The following is a 22,350-nucleotide window of genomic DNA, read 5'->3' on the forward strand; positions in this document are numbered from 1 at the left end:
CTCCATTCTCTTCCAGGCATAAAGACCCAGTGATCAGCCAAGGTGAATTACACTTCCATATCGTTTACTGTCTTCTCCATGTAACACATCCACCACCGCATATTGGAACCACTAGACCTATGCACTGTAGTATAGCATTTTCGGAACAAATGGAACATTGTACAATATGATACAAAGTCAACTAAAGTATGTTCTCATTGGCCTTTATGAAAGTGCTACACTGTAGTATCTCTGTTTTAAGAGGAGCTGTATTTCAAAGCGTCTTGTGGTTCTTTCCAACGTGCCCTTATCCTATTGTGTAGACCCAACTAGTCATCTTTGTCTTCTTCGGGCCATTCGAGCTCTTCGCCCCCGTGTACTGTCATTGTGTGCGTGTGTGTTTTGAGTGACGTTGTTTCTGTCTCATGACCAGCCAAAATGTCAACCCGCGAGAAAAACAGCCAAGCTGGTAAGTTGACAACAGAGAGCGAGAGCTAGCAGCCTTGGAGCAGGCGCTTCTCCACCCTTCGCTTTTATTTTCGGCTGATTTCCCTCTTCCTCTATCTATCTTTCTTTGCCACTCCCTTCATCGGGTCAAGTACAGACATGATCTTTCCCTCCCATCTGCACCCTTACTCGCCTATTTCTCTCCATCTTTCTCTGTCCTCTATCACTCCCTCAAATACAGAAATACCCCCCCCCCATACTTTCTCACCCTCCTCCATGCCATTGTCCTCAGGCGATGCCCAGCCTAAATAAAGGGCATAGCTTTGCCAGTATGCCACGCCCCACTGTGCCCCGTTGCCACTTAACATAGTGTCGTCCGGCTAAAAGTGTCCTTCTCTTGGCTCGGGCAGGTCATGTGAGGAATGTGGTTGGTTCTGAGATGGCTGGGCGGGGCGCTCGCTAACTTGATTAGCTCCACAGACAGACCGACACATCAGCTAATTCGGGCCTTTTACCGGCATTAATTGACACAGATATAAAGGGGAAACCATCAGTTAAATAAGAATATCACAGACCATGGCTACACTTATTTGTGTCCACAAGGCACTTATTTGTGTCCCTTTGTACAAGTAAATGCTAGCTAGTCATAAACTACGTAATTCCTGTGATGGATTCTGAACCTTCAGTGCTGGGTTCTACTGTATCCTCCCCCTCAATTTAAGAAAACTGGATGAAAGCCCTCACTATTTTATGAGCAATGTTGAAATTCTGTGCCTCTCCACCAAATCTCCCTCTCCCCCTATTGTCTTCTCACTTGGAGAGTAGAGCCCTAACCCCACGGAGCTGGAACGAGCGGACGCGGGAAACGCACACATTCCACTGATCCCAGTCTCCCACAAATCCCCCCCCCCCCTCTTTTTGCTCTCTCTCTTCCTCCTCTTCTCTTTGTTCTTCTATCCTCCTATCACGTCTTCTTATTTCAGCTGGGTTTGATGTTGCTGACTCACTGCTTTGCGCCGGTGCACGGCATCCAACGCTTCTCTCGGTCTGTCCGTGTCTGTCTCCTCGTCTGTCTGTACAGTGTCTCGTCCCTCGACGAGTGGAGAGCATGTGCAGCACACTGGCTGAACAGTATATAAAATAATAATACAAAAAAATATACATCTACCCAACTCATCGGGCTTTTCTAGGCTTTTTGAGGTGTTTATGTTTTTTTTTTTTTTTAAATAATGAAAAAAGTGTTCTCAAACCAAGTGATTATGTGTGCCGGTGGTGAGCAGTCAGGCTGCTGAGATTCTTCTGTTAATGGACTAAACTCATGTCATACAGTCTCGGTCTCATGACACATTAACCTTTATTACCTTAACAGGGTTTTCTTGTGTGAGAAATACCACTCCGACCTGGGTACAAATACTTATTTGAGTGTTTGCTCTAGCCTGCCTGAATACTTAACAAGTATTTTCAATAATTTCTGATAGTATTTGAACCCAGCTATGCCCCTGCTATTATGTTTACCTGTGCCGATACTGAATGCTGAATGTGTGTGCAAAAGCATGGGTTTTAGTATCCAACAGATGTCCTCTGTATATAACAAGTCAAAATGGCGATCGTGATTTTGTTTCTGTCGGTCTCCTCCGCAGAGGGAGACTACATCAAGATGTTCATGCGAGGTCGACCCATCACCATGTTCATCCCCGCGGACGTGGAGAACTACGAGGACGTGCGCACAGAGCTGCCTCCGGAGAGACTCAAACTGGAGTGGGTGTATCCTTTCGTCTCAGCAGGGTCCCCAAACGCTCTCACTCTGTATGTCCCTGACCTCGGTCCCTCTGTTGTCTGTCTGGGGATCCAAGCAAAATGGTGGATGTCTTCTGGGTCTTCACTCTCACCTTTCCAGTTGTTTTCACATTGCAGATGAAGAAAAGGAGACTGGTAGAATGAGCCAGTTCTGCTATTCAGATGTCCCGTTTGAGGTCTCTCGTGTTTCCCTCGATGGGTTTCCTTCTGCGTGTTCTGTTGTGTTTCCTTGACTCCCGATGCCAGGTATGGCTACAGGGGGAAAGACTGCCGAGCCAACGTGTACCTGCTCCCTACAGGGGAGAGTGTTTACTTTATTGCCTCTGTGGTCGTGCTCTTCAACTACGAGGAGAGGACACAGCGCCACTACCTCGGCCACACAGACAGTGTCAAATGGTGAGCTGGTATCCTGTTCCACAGTCATTTCCTTTTGTTTTGTTTTGGTATTTATTGTTTGACACAAAACAGTGAGTTGGTGGCAACTGGGAGTTTTGGTCAGACTTGGTTGTGTAGTATGGTGTTGATTTCATATGGTCACCTACGCAGTTCCATGGGCTGTGTATCCCGGAGACAGTAGATAAGATACACTAGATACAGAAGGTAGTATAATATGTCCCCAAGTGTCTGAGAACTGTATAAACACTTCAAACAAAACCTTTCGCCCGGATGAAGCAAATACTTGTCACAGACACAATGGCTCCTACACTAACCGTCGTGTAACTGACACCTCCAGCTCAACTGTCTCAGGCTTCCATCCTCCCAGGAGCCTCTTAAGATCAACGTACTATGCAAATGAGTTGTAAATGTCTTCTGTCCGGGTGAGCGAGAAGTGGGAGAGTCAAATGAGTCTGTGCGATAGCGGCGTGCTAACTCAGACCTGTATTATGTTTGAAACGATACGCCTCACCTCCTCCCATCAGGCCGTGGGCCAGGCATGCACACAGGCCTGCTCAGTCAAACAGCTCCCTCTCATCTAGCTTCAGTTTACGCCTGACATACTCCACTCACTACTACGGCTTGTTGCCGACTGTAGGCGTTTTCAGTAGGGAGGTAGTGTCCTACGCGCGAGACACGTTTCATTGTTTTTTGATCTCGTTCTCCTTGTGTCTCTCTCAGCCTTGCCGTTCACCCTGATAAGATCCGCATTGCCACAGGACAGATCGCAGGAGTGGATAAGGATGGGCGGGTGAGTCACTGTCCCACCTCGTCACCCATTCCTCACCCTCAACTTTCTGCTGGCTAAATCTTTTAATGATATGACCGGCAGTGTGACATTTCATGTTTGTTCAACCTGTTTTCTTCCCCGTCACGCATCCACACAGGCACACACACGCCACTCTGCAAGTCACAGGGTTTCAAATGTCACCTAGGTGACACCAAGGGGTTTTCCAAGGAACTTAAAGGAAAACTCCACCCCAAAAACGATATTTTGGTATTTGTTTCGTTAGTCCGTTGTTGACATAGTCCCAACATATTTTGGTTGTCAGCAATTAAGGTTTCAAGATATGTACGTTTAAAAATACACAAATACAGAAATCATCCCGGTATGATGCATTTTACATCACATGATCGAAAACGCATCATACGGGGATGATTTCTGTATTTTTGTATTTTGAAACGTACATATCTTGAAACCTTAATTGCTGACAACCAAAATATTTTGGGACTATGTCAACAACGGACTAAGAGAAACAAATACCAAAATAAGTGGGAGTTTTCCTTTAAGTAGTCTTATACCAGCTTGCCAAATAAAGAATGACATGTCTATCTGTGGTTATATTTAAAAGCCTAATCCTTGTTTGCACAATGTCTCTTCTTGTGTACAGTATTTCTGCTTGCGTTGCACATTCAGGCTCACTCATGTCTTTGACAGGCACATCCAGACACCAGTGCCTCATATTTACTCAAGCATACCAATAATCCATACTCTAATGCAACTCATTATGTTTAAGCTCTCTGGGTGCAAACGTGTCAGACTGGCTCTAACCTTCCTCGAATGAAGAGGATCCTGTCTGTCAGTGAGCCAGATATTTGACAACTTACTGACTGTAACTGTTGAATGCTTTCTCAAGTCTTCAAAATGGCTTCCTTTCCTTTCCTCACCTCCTTCTCCTTTTTCCTTAATGATCACGGATCTTTAGAGGATGCGATAGGTAAAAAGCAATTGGGTGGGATTCAATTGAGTTATTTTATCTGCCAGTGCGTGTGAAGATGAGGAGACGAGCAAAGGAAGGTTGGAAAGGAGTATCGCGACCCAACCGAGACATGCACGTTTCTGGTTAGGGAACACAGTGAAAAGTTGAGAGCTGGTCAGATGTTGTGTTGGCCTCTCCTCATCTGCCGCTGAGTGTGAAGGGAAGGAAACAAGGAAAGGATGCTGTCGAGAAGAATACAGTGTAAATGCAACCATAGGGTCTGAGTATGGCTACGCCGAGAGTTCAATGACGTGTGCGTTCTCTTCTTCTCCCCCTGCAGCCACTGCAGCCCCATGTGAGAGTGTGGGATTCGGTCAGCCTGTCCACCCTGCAGGTCATCGGCCTGGGCACCTTCGAGAGAGGGGTGGGCTCCCTGGCCTTCTCCAAAGCGGTGGGCACCCCTAACACCACTCCTAACACCTCCAATGATATAATCAAGAACGTTTTAGTCATTATGGGAAATATGGTTACTATAGTGTGGTAATTCATGTGAGACTCCATCCTGGGATGTGTACCGATCCTACAGGTCATAGTTCTACGTAATCACATCGCAGCCCGTGGTTAGTGGGTCTAGATAAGATGTTCTAGAATCAGGTCTGGGTTTCTAGGTGCTGTGTGTTTCTGAACCGAGCCCTTTCGTGATCAGGCTCGCGGGTCCCGAGTGGTGTCGTTGTGGTGTTGAGCACCTCACATGCTCTCTAATCAGTAGTAGTTTAGCGTTACTATTCTCTCCCTGTCCTCCGTTAGCACATTCCAGAACTCTGCTTTTACAGTCCGGGCTCCCTTCACAGGCGAACTACGCACGCACACGCTCACACACATACGCCATGACCCATTTCCATAAAAGCGAGCGCGCACACACACACACACACACACACACACACACACACACACACACACACACACACACACACACACACACACACACATTCTAGGTTAAGTGAATCATTATCCTCTTATGCTATCAGAGGTCTAGCTAAGCAGTGCATTTGCTTTATTAAAGATGAGTACATCCTGAACGAAGGATGATGACACCACATCGTATGTCGTTGCTGATACCATATGCCAAGTCGACTTAATGGCTAACCGCTTAGAAGTTTATTGGTTATTCCTGCTAGCTTTATGGCCATTTATGCAACAGGTTGATTCATGTTTAGAATTTTCCATGCCCTCTCACCGACCTACAGTATATAACAGATAATATGCACTATCAAAGAATAGCAGGCATAAACTGGAATTATGTTATGGCAGATTTATTGAATTGCAGACAATAGGATCTGTGTTTCACACAAGCTTTACTGACATGAAGACCCCCTGTTTCCTCCTGCGTTTCTCCTACAGGACTCGGGCACACACCTGGCAGTGATTGATGATTGTAACGACCACATGTTGACTGTCTGGGACTGGCAGAAGAAATCCAAGATCGCTGAAATCAAGGTCAGAGTTACCTGGGTTGTTTTTCTACTGTGTAATTCTGCGTAAAATGCGTAAATCATTGCCTTTTTGACGATTGGGTTATGAAAATGGATCTTCTTTTTTAGCTGTACATGATCTCTGTTTCACCTTCTCTAGTCTACAAATGAGGTGGTGCTTGTGGTGGAGTTCCACCCTACTGATGCCAACACCATAGTAACCTGTGGCAAGTCCCACATCTTCTTCTGGACCTGGGCTGGCACCTCGCTGGCACGCAAGCAGGGCATCTTCGGGGTGAGGACACACACCTTAATACTCTTCTTTTTTTTAAAGACTTGTTCAGGACTTAAAAGCGTGTAAAGATCTGCTTGAGCCAAGCAAAACAGAGAAGTGCACTTAACGGTTGTTTTTACACATTGGCGTCACAATAACCTTAAGTGCCTTGAATAATGGTGTGATGTCAGAAAATGATGTATCCCTTACGTAATTGAACATTACGCGTACACCTGCTCTTTCTCTAGTCTCCCTTAAACACATCCACAATGCATTTATTACGAAATAACTCGCTCGACTTCTCTTCCTGCTCAGAAATATGAAAAACCCAAGTTTGTTCAGTGTCTGGCCTTCCTCAACAACGGGGACATCCTGACTGGAGACTCTGGAGGCATCATGTTGATATGGAGCAGGAGCACTGTGGAGCCGAGCCCAGGGAAGGGACCCAAAGGTACACTACACACCTTCTATACCTTCTAGCTTACACTGCCTTAAAGGCCCAGTGCAGTCAAAAATGTGATTGTCCTGTGTTTTATGTATATTTCCACACTATGAGTTTGGCATAATAGTGTGAAATTGTGATGATGCCCTTTTAGTGTAAGGGCTGTTTGAAAAGACTGCCTGCAATGTCATTCTGTTTCGGTGACATGGAGTCTGGTGACATCACCAGGCGGTAAATGAGTTAATAGTAACAGACCAATAAGAAAGAGTAACAAACTTCTCTGCCAATAACGGCTAGTCTTCAGTTTTCCCCTCCCTACTCAAACCACTCCCAAATAGTCCTAGCTAAATTCTTGCTTGAGAAATTGCTCTTTGCTAAGAAGCTACTTATGTTTATCATTGCAATAAAATAGAAATACATCACAGTCAGGTACTTAATTGTTACTCATATTTTATTTGATATTGAGATAAAAAAAAAATGGCTGCATTGGACCTTTAAACCTCACAAACAGGCCTCTAGACCAAGTGGAGCCAACACCTAGTGGAGCCAGCACCTAGTGGAGCCAGCACCTAGTGGAGCCAGCACCTAGTGGAGCCAGCACCTAGTGGAGCTAGCACCGAGTGGAGCCAGTACCTAGTGGAGCCAGTACCTAGTGGAGCCAGCACCTAGTGGAGCCAGTACCTAGTGGAGCCAGTACCTAGTGGAGCCAGCACCTAGTGGAGCCAGCACCTAGTGGAACCAGCACCTAGTGGAGCCAGCACCTAGTGGAGCCAGTACCTAGTGGAGCCAGCACCTAGTGGAGCCAGTACCTAGTGGAGCCAGCACCTAGTGGAGCCAGCACCTAGTGGAGCCAGCACCTAGTGGAGCCAGTACCTAGTGGAGCCAGCACCTAGTGGAGCCAGTACCTAGTGGAGCTAGCACCTAGTGGAGCCAGCACCTAGTGGAGCCAGTACCTAGTGGAGCCAGCACCTAGTGGAGCCAGTACCTAGTGGAGCTAGCACCTAGTGGAGCCAGCACCGAGTGGAGCCAGCACCTAGTGGAGTCAGCACCTAGTGGAGTCAGCACCTAGTGGAGCTAGCACCTAGTGGAGCCAGCACCTAGTGGAGCCAGCACCTAGTGGAGCCAGCACCTAGTGGAGTCAGCACCTAGTGGAGCCAGCACCTAGTGGAGCCAGCACCTAGTGGAGCCAGCACCTAGTGGAGTCAGCACCTAGTGGAGTCAGCACCTAGTGGAGCCAGCACCTAGTGGAGCCAGCACCTAGTGGAGCCAGCACCTAGTGGAGTCAGCACCTAGTGGAGCCAGCACCTAGTGGAGCCAGCACCTAGTGGGAGCCAGCACCTAGTGGAGCCCGCACCTAGTGGAGTCAGCACCTAGTGGAGCCAGCACCTAGTGGGAGCCAGCACCTAGTGGAGCCAGCACCTAGTGGAGTCAGCACCTAGTGGAGCCAGCACCTAGTGGAGCCAGCACCTAGTGGGAGTCAGCACCTAGTGGAGCCAGCACCTAGTGGGAGCCAGCACCTAGTGGAGCTAGCACCTAGTGGGAGTCAGCACCTAGTGGAGCTAGCACCTAGTGGAGCCAGCACCTAGTGGAGCCAGCACCTAGTGGAGCCAGCACCTAGTGGGAGCCAGCACCTTACACAATACAGTGTACTTTATACCTCACACAACCCCTTCACCTGAATGCACAGTTGGTTGGACCATGGTGCTGTCCCTCATGATCCACGTATAAATGAATATCTGTGTTAAACTTAGTCACTTTGGGTAAACCGTCTGACCGTATCAGACATTCTCAAATGAGTAATACCAGGCGCTTACCTTTTCAGTGAGTCTCAAAGACACAGAGAAGAGCAACTGAAAGAGGTGATTCGAGACCAGAGAGAAGGAGACACAGAAAGACACAGGAAGAGAAAGACGGGGAAGAAAAGTAGAAAGAAAAGTGGGGGCAGAGAAGAAGAATAGTGGGTGTGATTGTTGGCATGCCAGAGTGCCTGGGGGGGGGACGGTGTTGGGGTTTTGAGCAGTAATGGTTTTGCTCTGCATGCTACAGAACTGGATGAACAGAACTTTGGCCAGATGCCAGGGATAAACTGTTCATCTCTTTATTTATTTTACCTGCTCTGCTCAAGTTACTGCGGTGGAGCTGGGCCACAGTGCCTCCTGCTGGTTAGACGGTGGGAGTGTGTGTGTGTGTGTCCACATCTGTCTGAGCTCTGCGGGGATGGAGGTCATGCCAATGTGGGGGAGCAGAAGCGATACAGAGACAGAAACACTATCTGATGCATATTCATTCTAACACATACCCTCTCTCTCTGCTACTCAATAGTACCTCCATTGAGAATTCCACTGCCTCAGGTTCAGTCTGGCTAGCCTTGAGGAATGGGCCTCTTGCTGTGCATCTGTCTGTGTTATTAGCATAGAATTTAGTATTATTACAGGAGGAGTGATATTCTGCAAGTACACTACATTGGCAAAAGTATGTGGACACCTGCTCGTCAAGCATTAATATGGAGTTTGCCCCCCCTTTGCTGCTATTACAGCCTCTGCTCTTCTGGAAAGCCTTTCCACTAGATGTTGGAACATTGCTGCGAGGACTTGCTTCCATTCAGCCACAAGAGCATTAGTGAGGTCGGCACTTGTGTTGGGCAATTAGGCCTGGCTCACAGTCTGCCTTACAATTTTTCCCAAAGGTGTTTGATTGGGTTGAAGTCAGGGCTCTGTGCAGGCCAGTCAAGTTCTTCCACACCTATCTCGACAAACAATTTCTGTATTGACCTCGCTTTGTGCACGGGAGCATTTTCATGCTGAAACAGGAAAGGGCCTTCCCCAAACTGTTGTCACAAATTTGGAATCACAGAATCGTCTAGAATGTCATTGTGTGCTGTAGCATTAAGATTTCCCTTCACTGGAACTAAGTGGCCTAAGCCGAACCATGAAAAACAGTCCCAGACAATATTCTTCCTCCACCAAACTTTACAGATGGCACTATGCATTTGGGCAGTTAGTGTCCTCCTGGCATCCACCAAACCCAGATTCGTCTGTGGGACTGCCAGATGGTGAAGGGTAATTCATCACTCCAGAGAGTCCAATGGCGGCGAGTTTACACCACTCCAGCCGATGCTTGACATTGCGCATGGTGATCTTAGGCTTGTGTGCTGCTGCTCTGCCATGGAAACCCAGTTCATGGAGCTACCAATGAAAAGTTATTGTGCTGACGTTGCTTCCAGAGGCAGTTTGGAACCTGGTAGTGAGTGCTGGAATCGAGGACAGACAATTTTTACGCGCTTCGGGACTTGGCAGTCCTGTTCTGTGAGCTTGTGTGGCCTACCACTTCCCGGCTGAGCCGTTGTTGCTCCAAGACGTTTCCACTTCACAGTAACAGCACTTACAGCTCTAGCAGGGCAGAATTTTGACGAACTGACTTGCTCCTATGACTGCGCCACGTTGAAAGTCACTGAGCTTTTCAGTAAGTCCATTCTACTGTCAATGTTTGTCTATGGAGCTTGCGTGGCGGTGCGCTCGATTGTGGAGAATGCAGACACAGCAACCCTAGACACACACACACACACACACACACACACTCTCTCTCTCACTTCCACCTCAAATGCTCCCCTGAGAGAACAACGAGCTGGCCTGTACCGTGGCACATAAACTACATTAGCAAATGTCAAATATTTGTTGTATCCTATTCCCAGAAACCTCCGCTGTGAGCTGTTTTACGACCACCCTCACTCCCTTTCTCATTCCTCTCTCCCTCTTCGTTCCTTCTGGGCAATTTTCTTTCTCTCTCTCTCTCTCTCTCTCTCTCTCTCTCTCCCTCTGTCTCTCTCTCTCTCTCTCTCTCTCTCTCTCTCTCTCTCTCTCTCTCTCTCTCTCTCTCCTCCCCTCGGTTCGTTCCCCCTGTAGGTGCGTACCAGATCAGCCGTCAGATTAAGGCCCATGACGGCAGTGTGTTCACTCTGTGTCAGATGAGGAACGGGACCCTGCTGACCGGAGGGGGAAAGGACCACAAGATCATTCTTTGGGACCACGACCTCAACCCAGAGAGGGACATAGAGGTGCAGTGGGCCACACAGAACATACCGCTGCCAGTCACAGCCATACAGAATACAACACAGGCACATATACGCCAGTACACCATGGATTATGCACAAACATATACACTTACTGATATACAGTGTATCATATATGTCAAATATCACATGTTCAATATGATGACAAACCGGTCATTCAATGTTGATCAGATTGCAACTGTTTGGGGAAGCTGTTTGTCATACATTTCAATGCATCTGTTCCACTGCAGGTCCCCGATCAATATGGAACCATTCGCGCTGTGGCCGAAGGCAAGGGGGAGCAGTTTTTGGTGGGCACTTCGCGTAACTTCATCCTGAGGGGAACGTTTAATGACGGTTTCCAGGTGGAAGTGCAGGTGAGAGGTTTCACTCTGTCGCTCGCTCGCTCGTTCTCTCGCTCATCCTCTCTCTCTCTTTCTCTCTCTCTCTCTCGTCCTCTCTCTCTCTCTCTCTCTCTCTCGTCCTCTCTCGTCCTCTCTCTCGTCCTCTCTCTCTCTCGTCTCCTCTCTCTCTCTCTCTCTCGTCCTCTCTCGTCCTCTCTCTCTTGTCCTCTCTCTCTCTCTCTCTCGTCCTCTCTCGTCCTCTCTCCCTCTCTCTCTCTCTCGTCCTCTCTCTCTCTCTCTCGTCCTCTCTCTCTCTCTCTCTCGTCCTCTCTCGTCCTCTCTCTCTCGTCCTCTCTCGTCCTCTCTCGTCCTCTCTCTCGTCCTCTCTCGTCCTCTCTCTCTCTCTCTCTTGTCCTCTCTCTCTCTCTCTCTCTCTCTCTCTCTCTCGCCCTCTCTCTCTCTCTCGCTCTCTCTCTCGTCCTCTCTCGTCCTCTCTCTCTCTCTTGTCCTCTCTCTCTCTCTCTCTCATCCTCTCTCTCTCTCTCTCTCGTCCTCTCTCGTCCTCTCTCTCTTGTCCTCTCTCTCTTGTCCCCTCTCTCTCTCTCTCTCGTCCTCTCTCTCTCTCTCTCTCGTCCTCTCTCTCGTCCTCTCTCTCTTGTCCTCTCTCTCTCTTGTCCTCTCTCTCTCTCTCTCTCTCTCTCTCTCGTCCTCTCTCGTCCTCTCTCTCTTGTCCTCTCTCTCTTGTCCTCTCTCTCTCTTGTCCTCTCTCTCTCGTCCTCTCTCTCTCTCGTCCTCTCTCTCTTGTCCTCTCTCTCTCGTCCCCTCTCTCTCTCTCTCGTCCTCTCTCTCTCTCTCTCGCCCCTCTCTCTCGTCCTCTCTCTCTCTCTCTCTCTCTCTCTCTCTCGTCCTCTCTCTCTCTCTCTCTCTCTCTCGTCCTCTCTCTCTCTCTCTCTCTCTCGTCCTCTCTCTCGTCCTCTCTCTCTCTCTCTCTCTCTCTCTCTCTCTCCCCTCTCTCTCTCTCTCGTCCCCTCTCTCTCTCGTCCTCTCTCTCTCTCTCTCGTCCTCTCTCTCGTCCTCTCTCTCTTGTCCTCTCTCTCTCTCTCTCTCTCTCTCTCTCTCTCTCGTCCTCTCTCTCGTCCTCTCTCTCTCTCTCTCTCTCTCTCTCATCCTCTCTCTCTCTCTCTCACTCTCACTGCTGACTAGCTGACCACCACCGCTAAATATTCCTGGTGTGGCGCGCCTGAAACATCCCGGGTGGTCAGCTACACAGCTAAAGGCATCTCAGGACTGCAGGGCCCTGCTAAACCAGCCCTGTTGTAAGAATGCCCGTGTCGGCCCCCTCACTAGCTGCTTTCCCAATCGTTTCCTCCCTGTGAGAGAGAGCAGAGCGGGTGAGACGCTGCTATTTTCCAGAGAGCCCGTGTTGTATAACTGGCTTATTTTTTTCCCAGTGATTTGAACGCTGTATTAAGAGCCGGGCGGAGGTATTTCTCCCGTCTTTTGAGGGAGCCCAACTGCTCCCACCCTCTGGTGGTGTGTTTCGAGCAGGGCGCTTGCATTGTAAACGCTGGAGTTCTGGGTTTTGAGTCTCACTTTAAATGGGCAATATACAGAATATGTTTTTACTGCTCAGTAGGTCGTGTTAAGTACTTCAGTCACTTTGGTCAAAACGGAAGCATAACCCCATCAGAATAATTTTCTAACCTCTGACCTTTCGCCCCAGGGACACACAGACGAGCTATGGGGGCTGGCGTCGCACCCCTTCAAGGATCTGTTCCTAACCTGTGCCCAGGACAGGCAGGTGTGCCTGTGGAACTCTGTGGACCACTCCCTGGAATGGACCAGGCTCCTGGATGTAAGAACCAGTATCTCCCTTTCAGGAATTATTCTATACAGCAGATTTAAGAATCCACGCTCATCCACTACCCTTTTGATTTTATTGACAGACAAAAATTGAAATGTTGATCCAAGTTTTTCGTTGAGATGCAAACACATCTCAAGTTGGGAATCAGGCCTTACATTTCAAACATACATTTATTTTGTGTATCTCTCTCTCTCTCTCCCTCTTGCTCTTTCTTTCTCTCAGGAGCATGGCCACTGTGCGGACTTTCACCCCAGTGGTGCTGTTGTGGCCATCGGTACTCACTCAGGGAAGTAAGTTCAGCTGGACCCCATCTCTAACTCTGAAGGACATTAGTGTCTTATCTGTCCCACCTCTCCTCCTGTACGGGAGAAAGTCCATTCTTACGAATCCTCTTGTGTTGTTCTCCCCTCCCCCCTGCGTGTCCCAGGTGGTACGCTCTGGATGCAGAGACCAGAGACCTGGTGGCCATTCACACAGACGGCAACGAGCAGCTGTCAGTCATGCGCTTCTCCGTAGGTGGGTGGAGCTGGTCCTGCACACAGTCACGTGTTGAAGGAAGCGCTGTCCATTCAACACACGCCTGCGGAGGAAAATAGAACGCGGGTGGATCATTTACCCACAATCCTGTTCTCACTCCCTCCTCAGATGGCACCCTGCTGGCAGTGGGATCACATGACAACTTCATTTACCTCCACACCGTGTCGGAGAAAGGCCGCAAGTACACCAGATGTGGGAAGTGCATTGTGAGTACAGCACCATTTGTGTGTGTGTGTGTGTGTGTGTGTGTGTGTGTGTGTGTGTGTGTGTGTGTGTGCCTATATGCATGTGGGAAGATAATTTTCCTCAAAGAGACTCTGTCTTTGTCTACTGACTGTACATTTGACCTGTGAATCTGTGATGACAGTGAAGGGAGCAGTTCAGCACCCAGCGTGGAAGAGGCCTTTAGCTTAGAAATATAGCCATAGTAAAGGCATTTCATCAACGTGAGTTATGCATACTGCTGTGCTGTGTTGAATGATATGTGTGTGTGTGTGTGTGGGGGGGGGGGGCCCTGGGGAGTGCTTGTCTCCCTGCAGCTGGAGAGATGGATATGATCAGTGCTTTCAGCGTGTATTAATCACAGGAAAAGCAACAGGAGAGAAACCGAGAGGGAGAGAGAGTATGAATTATTAATACATTTTGCATTGCCTTGGCACCGTCGGGTTGCTCCGAGAAAGAGCGAGACCGACACTGAGAGAAAGACGCGACCCCAGCAGGGTAGAGGTAGCAGTGTACAGAGAGTGATCAGTACCCTGTGCTGTGACCCCAGCAGGGTAGAGGTAGCAGTGTACAGAGAGTGATCAGTACCCTGTGCTGTGACCCCAGCAGGGTAGAGGTAGCAGTGTACAGAGAGTGATCAGTACCCTGTGCTGTGACCCCAGCAGGGTAGAGGTAGCAGTGTACAGAGAGTGATCAGTACCCTGTGCTGTGACCCCAGCAGGGTAGAGGTAGCGGTGTACAGAGAGTGATCAGTACCCTGTGCTGTGACCCCAGCAGGGTAGAGGTAGCGGTGTACAGAGAGTGATACCCTGTGCTGTGACCCCAGCACCCAGAGAGTGATCAGTACGTGCTGTGACCCCAGCAGGGTAGAGGAGTACAGAGAGTGATCAGTACCCTGTGCTGTGACCCCAGCAGGGTAGAGGTAGCAGTGTACAGAGAGTGATCAGTACCCTGTGCTGTGACCCCAGCAGGGTAGAGGTAGCGGTGTACAGAGAGTGATGTGCAGAGAGTGATGTACCCTGTGCTGTGACCCCAGCAGGGTAGAGGTAGCGGTGTACAGAGAGTGATCAGTACGCTGTGCTGTGACCCCAGCAGGGTAGAGGTAGCGGTGTACAGAGAGTGATCAGTACCCTGTGCTGTGACCCCAGCAGGTGATCAGTAGGTGACCCCAGCAGGGTAGAGGTGTACAGAGAGTGATCAGTACCCTGTGCTGTGACCCCAGCAGGGTAGAGGTAGCGGTGTACAGAGAGTGATCAGTACCCTGTGCTGTGACCCCAGCAGGGTAGAGGTAGCGGTGTACAGAGAGTGATCAGTACCCTGTGCTGTGACCCCAGCAGGGTAGAGGTAGCAGTGTACAGAGAGTGATCAGTACCCTGTGCTGTGACCCCAGCAGGGTAGAGGTAGCGGTGTACAGAGAGTGATCAGTACCCTGTGCTGTGACCCCAGCAGGGTAGAGGTAGCGGTGTACAGAGAGTGATCAGTACCCTGTGCTGTGACCCCAGCAGGGTAGAGGGTGTACAGAGAGTGATCAGTACGCTGGTGCTGTGACCCCAGCAGGGTAGAGGTAGCGGTGTACAGAGAGTGATCAGTACCCTGTGCTGTGACCCCAGCAGGGTAGAGGCTAGACCCCAGCAGGTGTACAGAGAGTGATCAGTACCCTGTGCTGTGACCCCAGCAGGGTAGAGGGTGTACAGAGAGTGATCAGTACCCTGGCTGTGACCCCAGCAGGGTAGAGGTAGCGGTGTACAGAGAGTGATCAGTACCCTGGCTGTGACCCCAGCAGGGTAGAGGTAGCGGTGTACAGAGAGTGATCAGTACCCTGTGCTGTGACCCCAGCAGGGTAGAGGTAGCGGTGTACAGAGAGTGAGTCAGTACCCTGTGATCAGTGCTGTAACCCCAGCAGGGTAGAGGTAGCGGTGTACAGAGAGTGATCAGTACCCTGTGCTGTAACCCCAGCAGGGTAGAGGTAGCGGTGTACAGAGAGTGATCAGTACCCTGTGCTGTGACCCCAGCAGGGTAGAGGTAGCGGTGTACAGAGAGTGATCAGTACGCTGGGCTGTGACCCCAGCAGGGTAGAGGTAGCGGTGTACAGAGAGTGATCAGCTGTAACCCCAGCAGGGTAGAGGTAGCAGTGTACAGAGAGTGATCAGTACCCTGTGCTGTGACCCCAGCAGGGTAGAGGTAGCGGTGTACAGAGAGTGATCAGTACCCTGTGCTGTGACCCCAGCAGGGTACAGAGAGGTACCCTGTGCTGTGACCCCAGCAGGGTAGAGGTAGCGGTGTACAGAGAGTGATCAGTACCCTGTGCTGTGACCCCAGCAGGGTAGAGGTAGCGGATCAGTACGCTGTGCTGTGACCCCAGCAGGGTAGATCAGTACAGAGAGGCTGTGACCCCAGCAGGGTAGAGGTAGTGTACAGAGAGTGATCAGTACCCTGTGCTGTGAACCCAGCAGGGTAGAGGTAGCGGTGTACAGAGAGTGATCAGTACCCTGTGCTGTGACCCCAGCAGGGTAGAGGTAGCGGTGTACAGAGAGTGATCAGTACCCTGTGCTGTGACCCCAGCAGGGTAGAGGTAGCAGTGTACAGAGAGTGATCAGTACCCTGTGCTGTGACCCCAGCAGGGTAGAGGTAGCAGTGTACAGAGAGTGATCAGTACCCTGTGCTGTGACCCCAGCAGGGTAGAGGTAGCGGTGTACAGAGAGTGATCAGTACCCTGTGCTGTGACCCCAGCAGGGTAGAGGTAGCGGTGTACAGAGAGTGATCAGTACGCTGGGCTGTGACCCCAGCAGGGTAGAGGTAGCGGTGTACAGAGAGTGATCAGTACCCTGTGCTGTGACCCCAGCAGGGTAGAGGTAGCGGTGTACAGAGAGAGTGATCAGTGACCCCAGCCTGTGCTGTGACCCCAGCAGGGTAGAGGTAGCGGTGTACAGAGAGTGATCAGTACCCTGTGCTGTGACCCCAGCAGGGTAGAGGTAGCGGTGTACAGAGAGTGATCACCCTGTGCTGTAACCCCAGCAGGGTAGAGGTAGCGGTGTACAGAGAGTGATCAGTACCCTGTGCTGTGACCCCAGCAGGGTAGAGAGGTGTACAGAGAGTGATCAGTACGCTGGGCTGTGACCCCAGCAGGGTAGATCAGTACAGAGGCTGTGCTGTGACCCCAGCAGGGTAGAGGTAGCGGTGTACAGAGAGTGATCAGTACCCTGTGCTGTGACCCCAGCAGGGTAGAGGTAGCGGTGTACAGAGAGTGATCAGTACGCTGGGCTGTGACCCCAGCAGGGTAGAGGTAGCGGTGTACAGAGAGTGATCAGTACCCTGGGCTGTGACCCCAGCAGGGTAGAGGTAGCGGTGTACAGAGAGTGATCAGTACCCTGTGCTGTGACCCCAGCAGGGTAGAGGTAGCGGTGTACAGAGAGTGATCAGTACCCTGTGCTGTGACCCCAGCAGGGTAGAGGTAGCGGTGTACAGAGAGTGATCAGTACCCTGTGCTGTGACAGGGTCCACCCTGTGCTGTGACCCCAGGGTAGAGGTAGCAGTGTACAGAGAGTGATCAGTACCCTGTGCTGTGACCCCAGCAGGGTAGAGGTAGCGGTGTACAGAGAGTGATCAGTACCCTGGGCTGTGGCTCCAGCAGGCCATCTCTCCAGCGGTCTGGAGACCCACAGGGCCAGTGTGAATCACTCCACTGTTAAACACACTGTCGTTTTACACCTCCTCTGGCCTCCGCTTGGCTGCTGCTCGGTCTGCGATCTCTCTGTTTCTCTTTCACTGTTGTCTCTCTCTCTCCCTCTCTCTTTCCCTGTATGTAGTGTCTCTCACTCGTGGCTCCCACCTCTCTGACTCGCTTTCTCCCCCCGCTTCACTCTTCTACTTCTCTTTCATGTCCCTCTCATTCATGTAGTCACTTTTTTCAGGACCATGGTGCTCAGGTTGTGGTCACGGTCATTCCTTCTGGTGCTTGACCACTATGGTCTTGTGTACCCTATTGTGGAACGAAACGTTACCAATGTTAACCCCCAGGCAACTTACCGTACATAGCCTGGCAGCCACAGCAGAGCATGCGGGTTGGGTAGTTTAATAACAGAGCAGAGATCAGAATCACAGCAGTTACATTTGAGATTTTTGAAAAACAAGCTTGGGGTTGCATGAGAGAGTATTAAAGCCAGATTCTCAATTGGTACGGTTCAAAGGCTCAGGGCTCCAGAGGGAATAAAGACATTGTGGGAAGGTTGGTTTGAGGTTTTATTGGCGTTGGCAGAGGACTGGGCCCCTGTCTGTAACCACAGCTTCACAGCAAAGCAGAGAGACACGCTGATATACAGTATAAGTATATAACGATGCAGTTAGTTGTATGGATTTCTAGGGACACATGCAAATATGTATACGAGTCCTCTTGTTCAGACAAGGAAGTGTCTCGGATTGTGTGTATAATTAGGGAGATGCATAAAATACATCATTTTCTGTGTGTGTGTTTCGTTCAGTATGGGATTCAGATTTTGTATGCGTTTTGTATGAGAAAGTGAGCTCAGCAGCTGTGGAGTGACTAGCCTTAACTTGGCAGAATGTCAGAGGTGTGTGTGTGTGTGTGTGTGTGTGTGTGTGTGTGTGTGTGTGTGTGTATGATATGATTGCATGGGTCTGTGTGTTGGATGGAAGCCTGCAGACCTGAAGGAAATCAAACAATGTGCCAAGATAGGCAAACAGAGATTCCCTCCCTGAGTCTGAGTGTGGGGGGAGGACAGACACACACAGTGTCTCCTCCAATGGGCTGTGGTGGAAGACTGGAGCTCGCTCTCAGGATAGTATACTTAACCGCTGCGTGGGCTAGTTTTAATAAAGGCAACAATCTCCTCTGAAACGATTAGCCAAACCAAGCTAGCCCTTCGCTGTACATGCTGTGCCTGTCTCTAGCTCCATGAATGTAACCGTGAACTGTTTCACCTCTCCTCCTAAATCACCTACCCAGCCCTCTGACTCTGTGTGGTTTTAACAGGGACATTCCAGCTACATCACACATCTTGACTGGTCCCCCGACAACAAGTTCATCATGTCCAACTCAGGAGACTACGAGATCCTCTACTGTGCGTAAACACACCTTCGAATGAGTCTCATGCCGTTAGTAAGGCCGCAGCAGCAGCTTCATTGATGGAGAATGGGGCTAAATTACTGATCCACGTAGGGATGTTTAGCAATCAGACAAATGTATAACAACCTACTGCTGTGGTGAAGTGTTCCCCTTAACCTAAGCCCCGGTTCTCTCCTCTTTGCAGGGGACATTCCAAACGGCTGCAAGTACATCCGTAACCGTTCTGAGTGTAAGGACATCGACTGGACCACCTATACCTGTGTGCTGGGCTACCATGTCTTCGGTCAGTATGGACTCGGGCAATAGGGATATGGCAGGAATGCTTTTGGCTCTGTTCGTGGCTGTGCTATGCCGGATCTGTGTAGACTGTGTGTTTTTATGCTCACTGCTGTGGGTGTATAAAGCCTCTGTGGGTGTAAGACCTGCTACTGAACAGAAAGTGCGGTCTGGGACTCGTTCCTACGCACTCTTGACTTTCTGCCTTCTGTTTTCTTTTTCTTCCTCCTCCCTCATTCATCCTGTCTTCCTCTGCTCTCTTTCTCGATCTTTAAAAAAAAAATATATTTTTTTACATTCGTATTACGCAAGTTTGTAACGGCGCCTAACAGCCAACGCATGTCCTTCCCATTTGAACTCTGCTACCCGAATTGACCCTGCTCTGTTTCCCTACTGGTTTCGTCCCACTGCAGTACGGCATGTCGTGGTATCTGCAGTGTTTCCCCACATCCTTCTCCGTCTCCCTCCCTCTTTCTTTGTTCTCCCTCTGTCCATCTCTTTCTATCGCTCCCCCGCCCCGTTCTTCTCTCACTGTCTCGGGAGGGACAGGTCCAGGAAAACATAGAGCCCCCGACTCCACATATTTTAGTTCTTTAGGGGGCTGGAAAAATAGTTCTCTCTCTCTCTCTCTCTCTCTCTCTCTCTCTCTCTCTCTCTCGACTTTCAGATTCCTCAGTTCTCAGCCAGTAGATTGTCCCTCGCTTAGGCTGGAACTGATCAGACCCAGGAGAGTAGAGATTTTCTATGTGCGTGAAGGGATCACTCTTTATTTCTATGTGCCTGTATCTCCCTGTGAGAGAGAGAGAAGGTAAGATAGGGGGTGTGTACTGTGCACGTTAGCGTGGATGAAGGCCTCTATGGTGTTGGTCTGCCCCCTGGTGGTATGTCTTTTTGACTCTGCTTCACGTACTCAAACATGTGCATAGGACACTAAGTCAAATCAAATTGGTTGTGGACACTTATTCTGCAGATGATATCGCGGGTGTTGTGAAGTGTCTTCCGACAGTGTGATAATAAAAGTTATACCTAACAATACAAAACAATACACGCTAATCCCCCAAAATGTAAGAAAAGAAATAAGAAATATACTGATATCGAAATGAGCCATGTCAAAGTCCTGAAGTATAAATGTATATGATGGTGTGTGTATAGACAGTGGGGACAGTACATGAATAGAACATCTGTGTACAGCAGTAGTTATATAGGGTAACACTAGACTAGAATACAGTATCTACATATAAAGTGGGTAAAACAGTATGTAAACACTATCAAAGTGACCCGCGTTCAATGACTATGTACATATGGGAACAGTCTCTAAGGTGCATGGTAGAGTACCGGTTGATAGCTGGCTAGTAACAGAGGCTAAAGTTCAGGGCAGGTTCCACTGCTATGATAGCGGGGCAAAACAACCAGTGTGTGTGTGTCTTCCAGGAGTGTGGCCTGAGGGTTCCGATGGTACAGACATCAACGCTCTGATCAGGTCCCACAACAGGAAGGTGATCGCTCTGGCTGATGACTTCTGCAAAGTGCACCTCTTCCAGTACCCCTGCGCCAGACCCAAGGTAAGCCTGGCCCCTAAGCACTCTAGTCCCCGTACTGCTCAACAGTACTGTCCCGGTATACATCTGTGGAGGCTTGCTGAGGGGAGGACGGCTCATAATAATGGCTGGAACAGAGCGAATGGCATCAAATCATGGAAACCATGTGTTTGATATCATTTATTCCATTCCACTCCGGCCATTACGACAAGCCCGTTCTCCCCAATTAAGGTACCACCAACCTCCTGTGGTAAACATACTGTATGTAGTATAGCCTACTGTAATATTGGCTTCAAATCCTAATATATCTCCTTCCTCCGCAGGCACCTAGCCACAAATACAGCGCCCACAGCAGTCACGTGACCAATGTGACCTTCATGCACAACGACAGTCACCTGGTGTCCACGGGCGGGAAGGATACCAGTGTCATGCAGTGGCGTCTGGTGGAGAAGACCCCCTCATTGGTCCCCAGTGACTCCTCCCTCTCTCTAGGGGAGGGGCTCCTACATAACTCCATCCTCCGTGCTGCCATCCCAGCGGTGCCTCTGACGCCCACCGAGCCGGCCGCACCGCCAACCCCTACCCCGCCCACCGTCCTCGACCTGACCTCTGACCCCACAGCGGCGCACTGCGGGGGAGTGACTCTGTCACACCTCCCCCCACGCCAACCTCCCCCACGACCAACGGACGGCAGGAGAGCTCCCCGGAAACCCCTCCCCGCCGAGCTAACCCCGCCCCTCTGACAGCACGCTGAGCCTCAAGGACAGCCTGGAACCCAGCGACGACACGGCCACGCCTAGCGACGAGGGCCGCCCTTTCACCCCACCCTCGTGAAGAGCCTCAGTTGTGATGCAGCCCAGCGCTCCTCTCTCCTGCTCAGCACCCCCCTGGAGGTGCCTCGATGTCGCTGCGTCTCTCGGGCGGATTCCATCTCTGTTCAGGTCTCTTTTTGTTTTCAGTTTTAGTTTTGTCTTTGTGCTCTTCTTTTTGTTTCTTTCTGATGCCTGCGTTATTCGGAGAAGAGTGGCGGATGTACGTGAGACAAGGCAGTGATGTTAGTGGCTTATGTTGTTTTTTAAAGATGATCACCCGACGTTGTGAGAGCGTGAGGAGAGAATGTTGTGGTTGTTCGGGTTCATACGGTTAAGTCGTGTCTGCTAATGCTCACTCCTCAGTCCAGCCCTTATTCAATATTGATCACGTGTCTAGGCTATGTTGCCATAGAAACGTATATAGTCATCTGATCCTTACTCGATAATGCAACAACCTGCAATAACACACCATAGCATCATTTGCGACCACACACAACCAGTAACACACCATCACATACAGCTGATGACAACATACTCCATCACTCCGGGCTTTCAAACAGGTGTGTGTGTGTGGGGGGGGTTAAGGTTAGAATTAGTGTCAGGGTTAGAATTAGGTTTAGGGTTAGCAGCTAGGGTTAGGTTTAGGGTTAAGGTAAGGGTACAGGTTAGGGGTTAAGGAAAATTGGATTTTGAATGGGACTTAATTGTATGTCCCCACAAGGTTAGCTGCGCAAGACTTGCGCGTGTATGTGTGTGTGTGTGTGTGTGTGTGGGCTGACATGCATGCAGACTGCCTTTCCATGGCAATAAGCTGTTCTCTCTACCAGAGTCCCTGCAGGGAACTCATCCATCCAGCCTCGTTGTAACGGCCAGAAAGGTTCATAATGAGCCATAGGATATCCTGTGGCCATGGACACAATGACCGCACTGAACCACCAGCGACTCTCACCTGCTCGCCCTACAATAACATGCTACCATTTTCTCTGTTTATTTCTATTTCCCTTTTGGATGTATACCTTTTAAAATCTTATTCTGGGGACTGTTCCTTCTCTGCTGGAATGGACTGAGATGTTTTTAAGA

The 22,350-nt window shown here is 49.8% G+C and overlaps 1 protein-coding gene across 1 annotated transcript in view; it reads left to right on the plus strand.

Moving 5' to 3' along the window:
- The window catches only part of LOC115135236 (echinoderm microtubule-associated protein-like 4), a 59,314-nt gene extending 37,974 nt beyond the window's left edge, over positions 1 to 21,340 (plus strand). The window contains 21 exon segments of the mRNA XM_065023264.1: positions 17 to 42; positions 413 to 448; positions 2,067 to 2,190; positions 2,470 to 2,619; positions 3,340 to 3,409; positions 4,699 to 4,809; positions 5,760 to 5,855; positions 5,991 to 6,125; positions 6,420 to 6,555; positions 10,449 to 10,600; positions 10,846 to 10,971; positions 12,662 to 12,793; positions 13,025 to 13,092; positions 13,230 to 13,318; positions 13,448 to 13,545; positions 18,552 to 18,639; positions 18,829 to 18,927; positions 20,352 to 20,482; positions 20,782 to 21,100; positions 21,103 to 21,183; positions 21,186 to 21,340. Of these exon segments, the coding sequence (XP_064879336.1) occupies positions 17 to 42; positions 413 to 448; positions 2,067 to 2,190; positions 2,470 to 2,619; positions 3,340 to 3,409; positions 4,699 to 4,809; positions 5,760 to 5,855; positions 5,991 to 6,125; positions 6,420 to 6,555; positions 10,449 to 10,600; positions 10,846 to 10,971; positions 12,662 to 12,793; positions 13,025 to 13,092; positions 13,230 to 13,318; positions 13,448 to 13,545; positions 18,552 to 18,639; positions 18,829 to 18,927; positions 20,352 to 20,482; positions 20,782 to 21,100; positions 21,103 to 21,183; positions 21,186 to 21,292 (2,374 nt within the window). The 3' untranslated portion in view covers positions 21,293 to 21,340.
- Positions 21,341 to 22,350: the final 1,010 nt, after the last annotated feature.

The sequence above is a fragment of the Oncorhynchus nerka genome, linkage group LG10 (genome assembly GCF_034236695.1).
Source record: "Oncorhynchus nerka isolate Pitt River linkage group LG10, Oner_Uvic_2.0, whole genome shotgun sequence".
NCBI lineage: Eukaryota > Metazoa > Chordata > Actinopteri > Salmoniformes > Salmonidae > Oncorhynchus > Oncorhynchus nerka.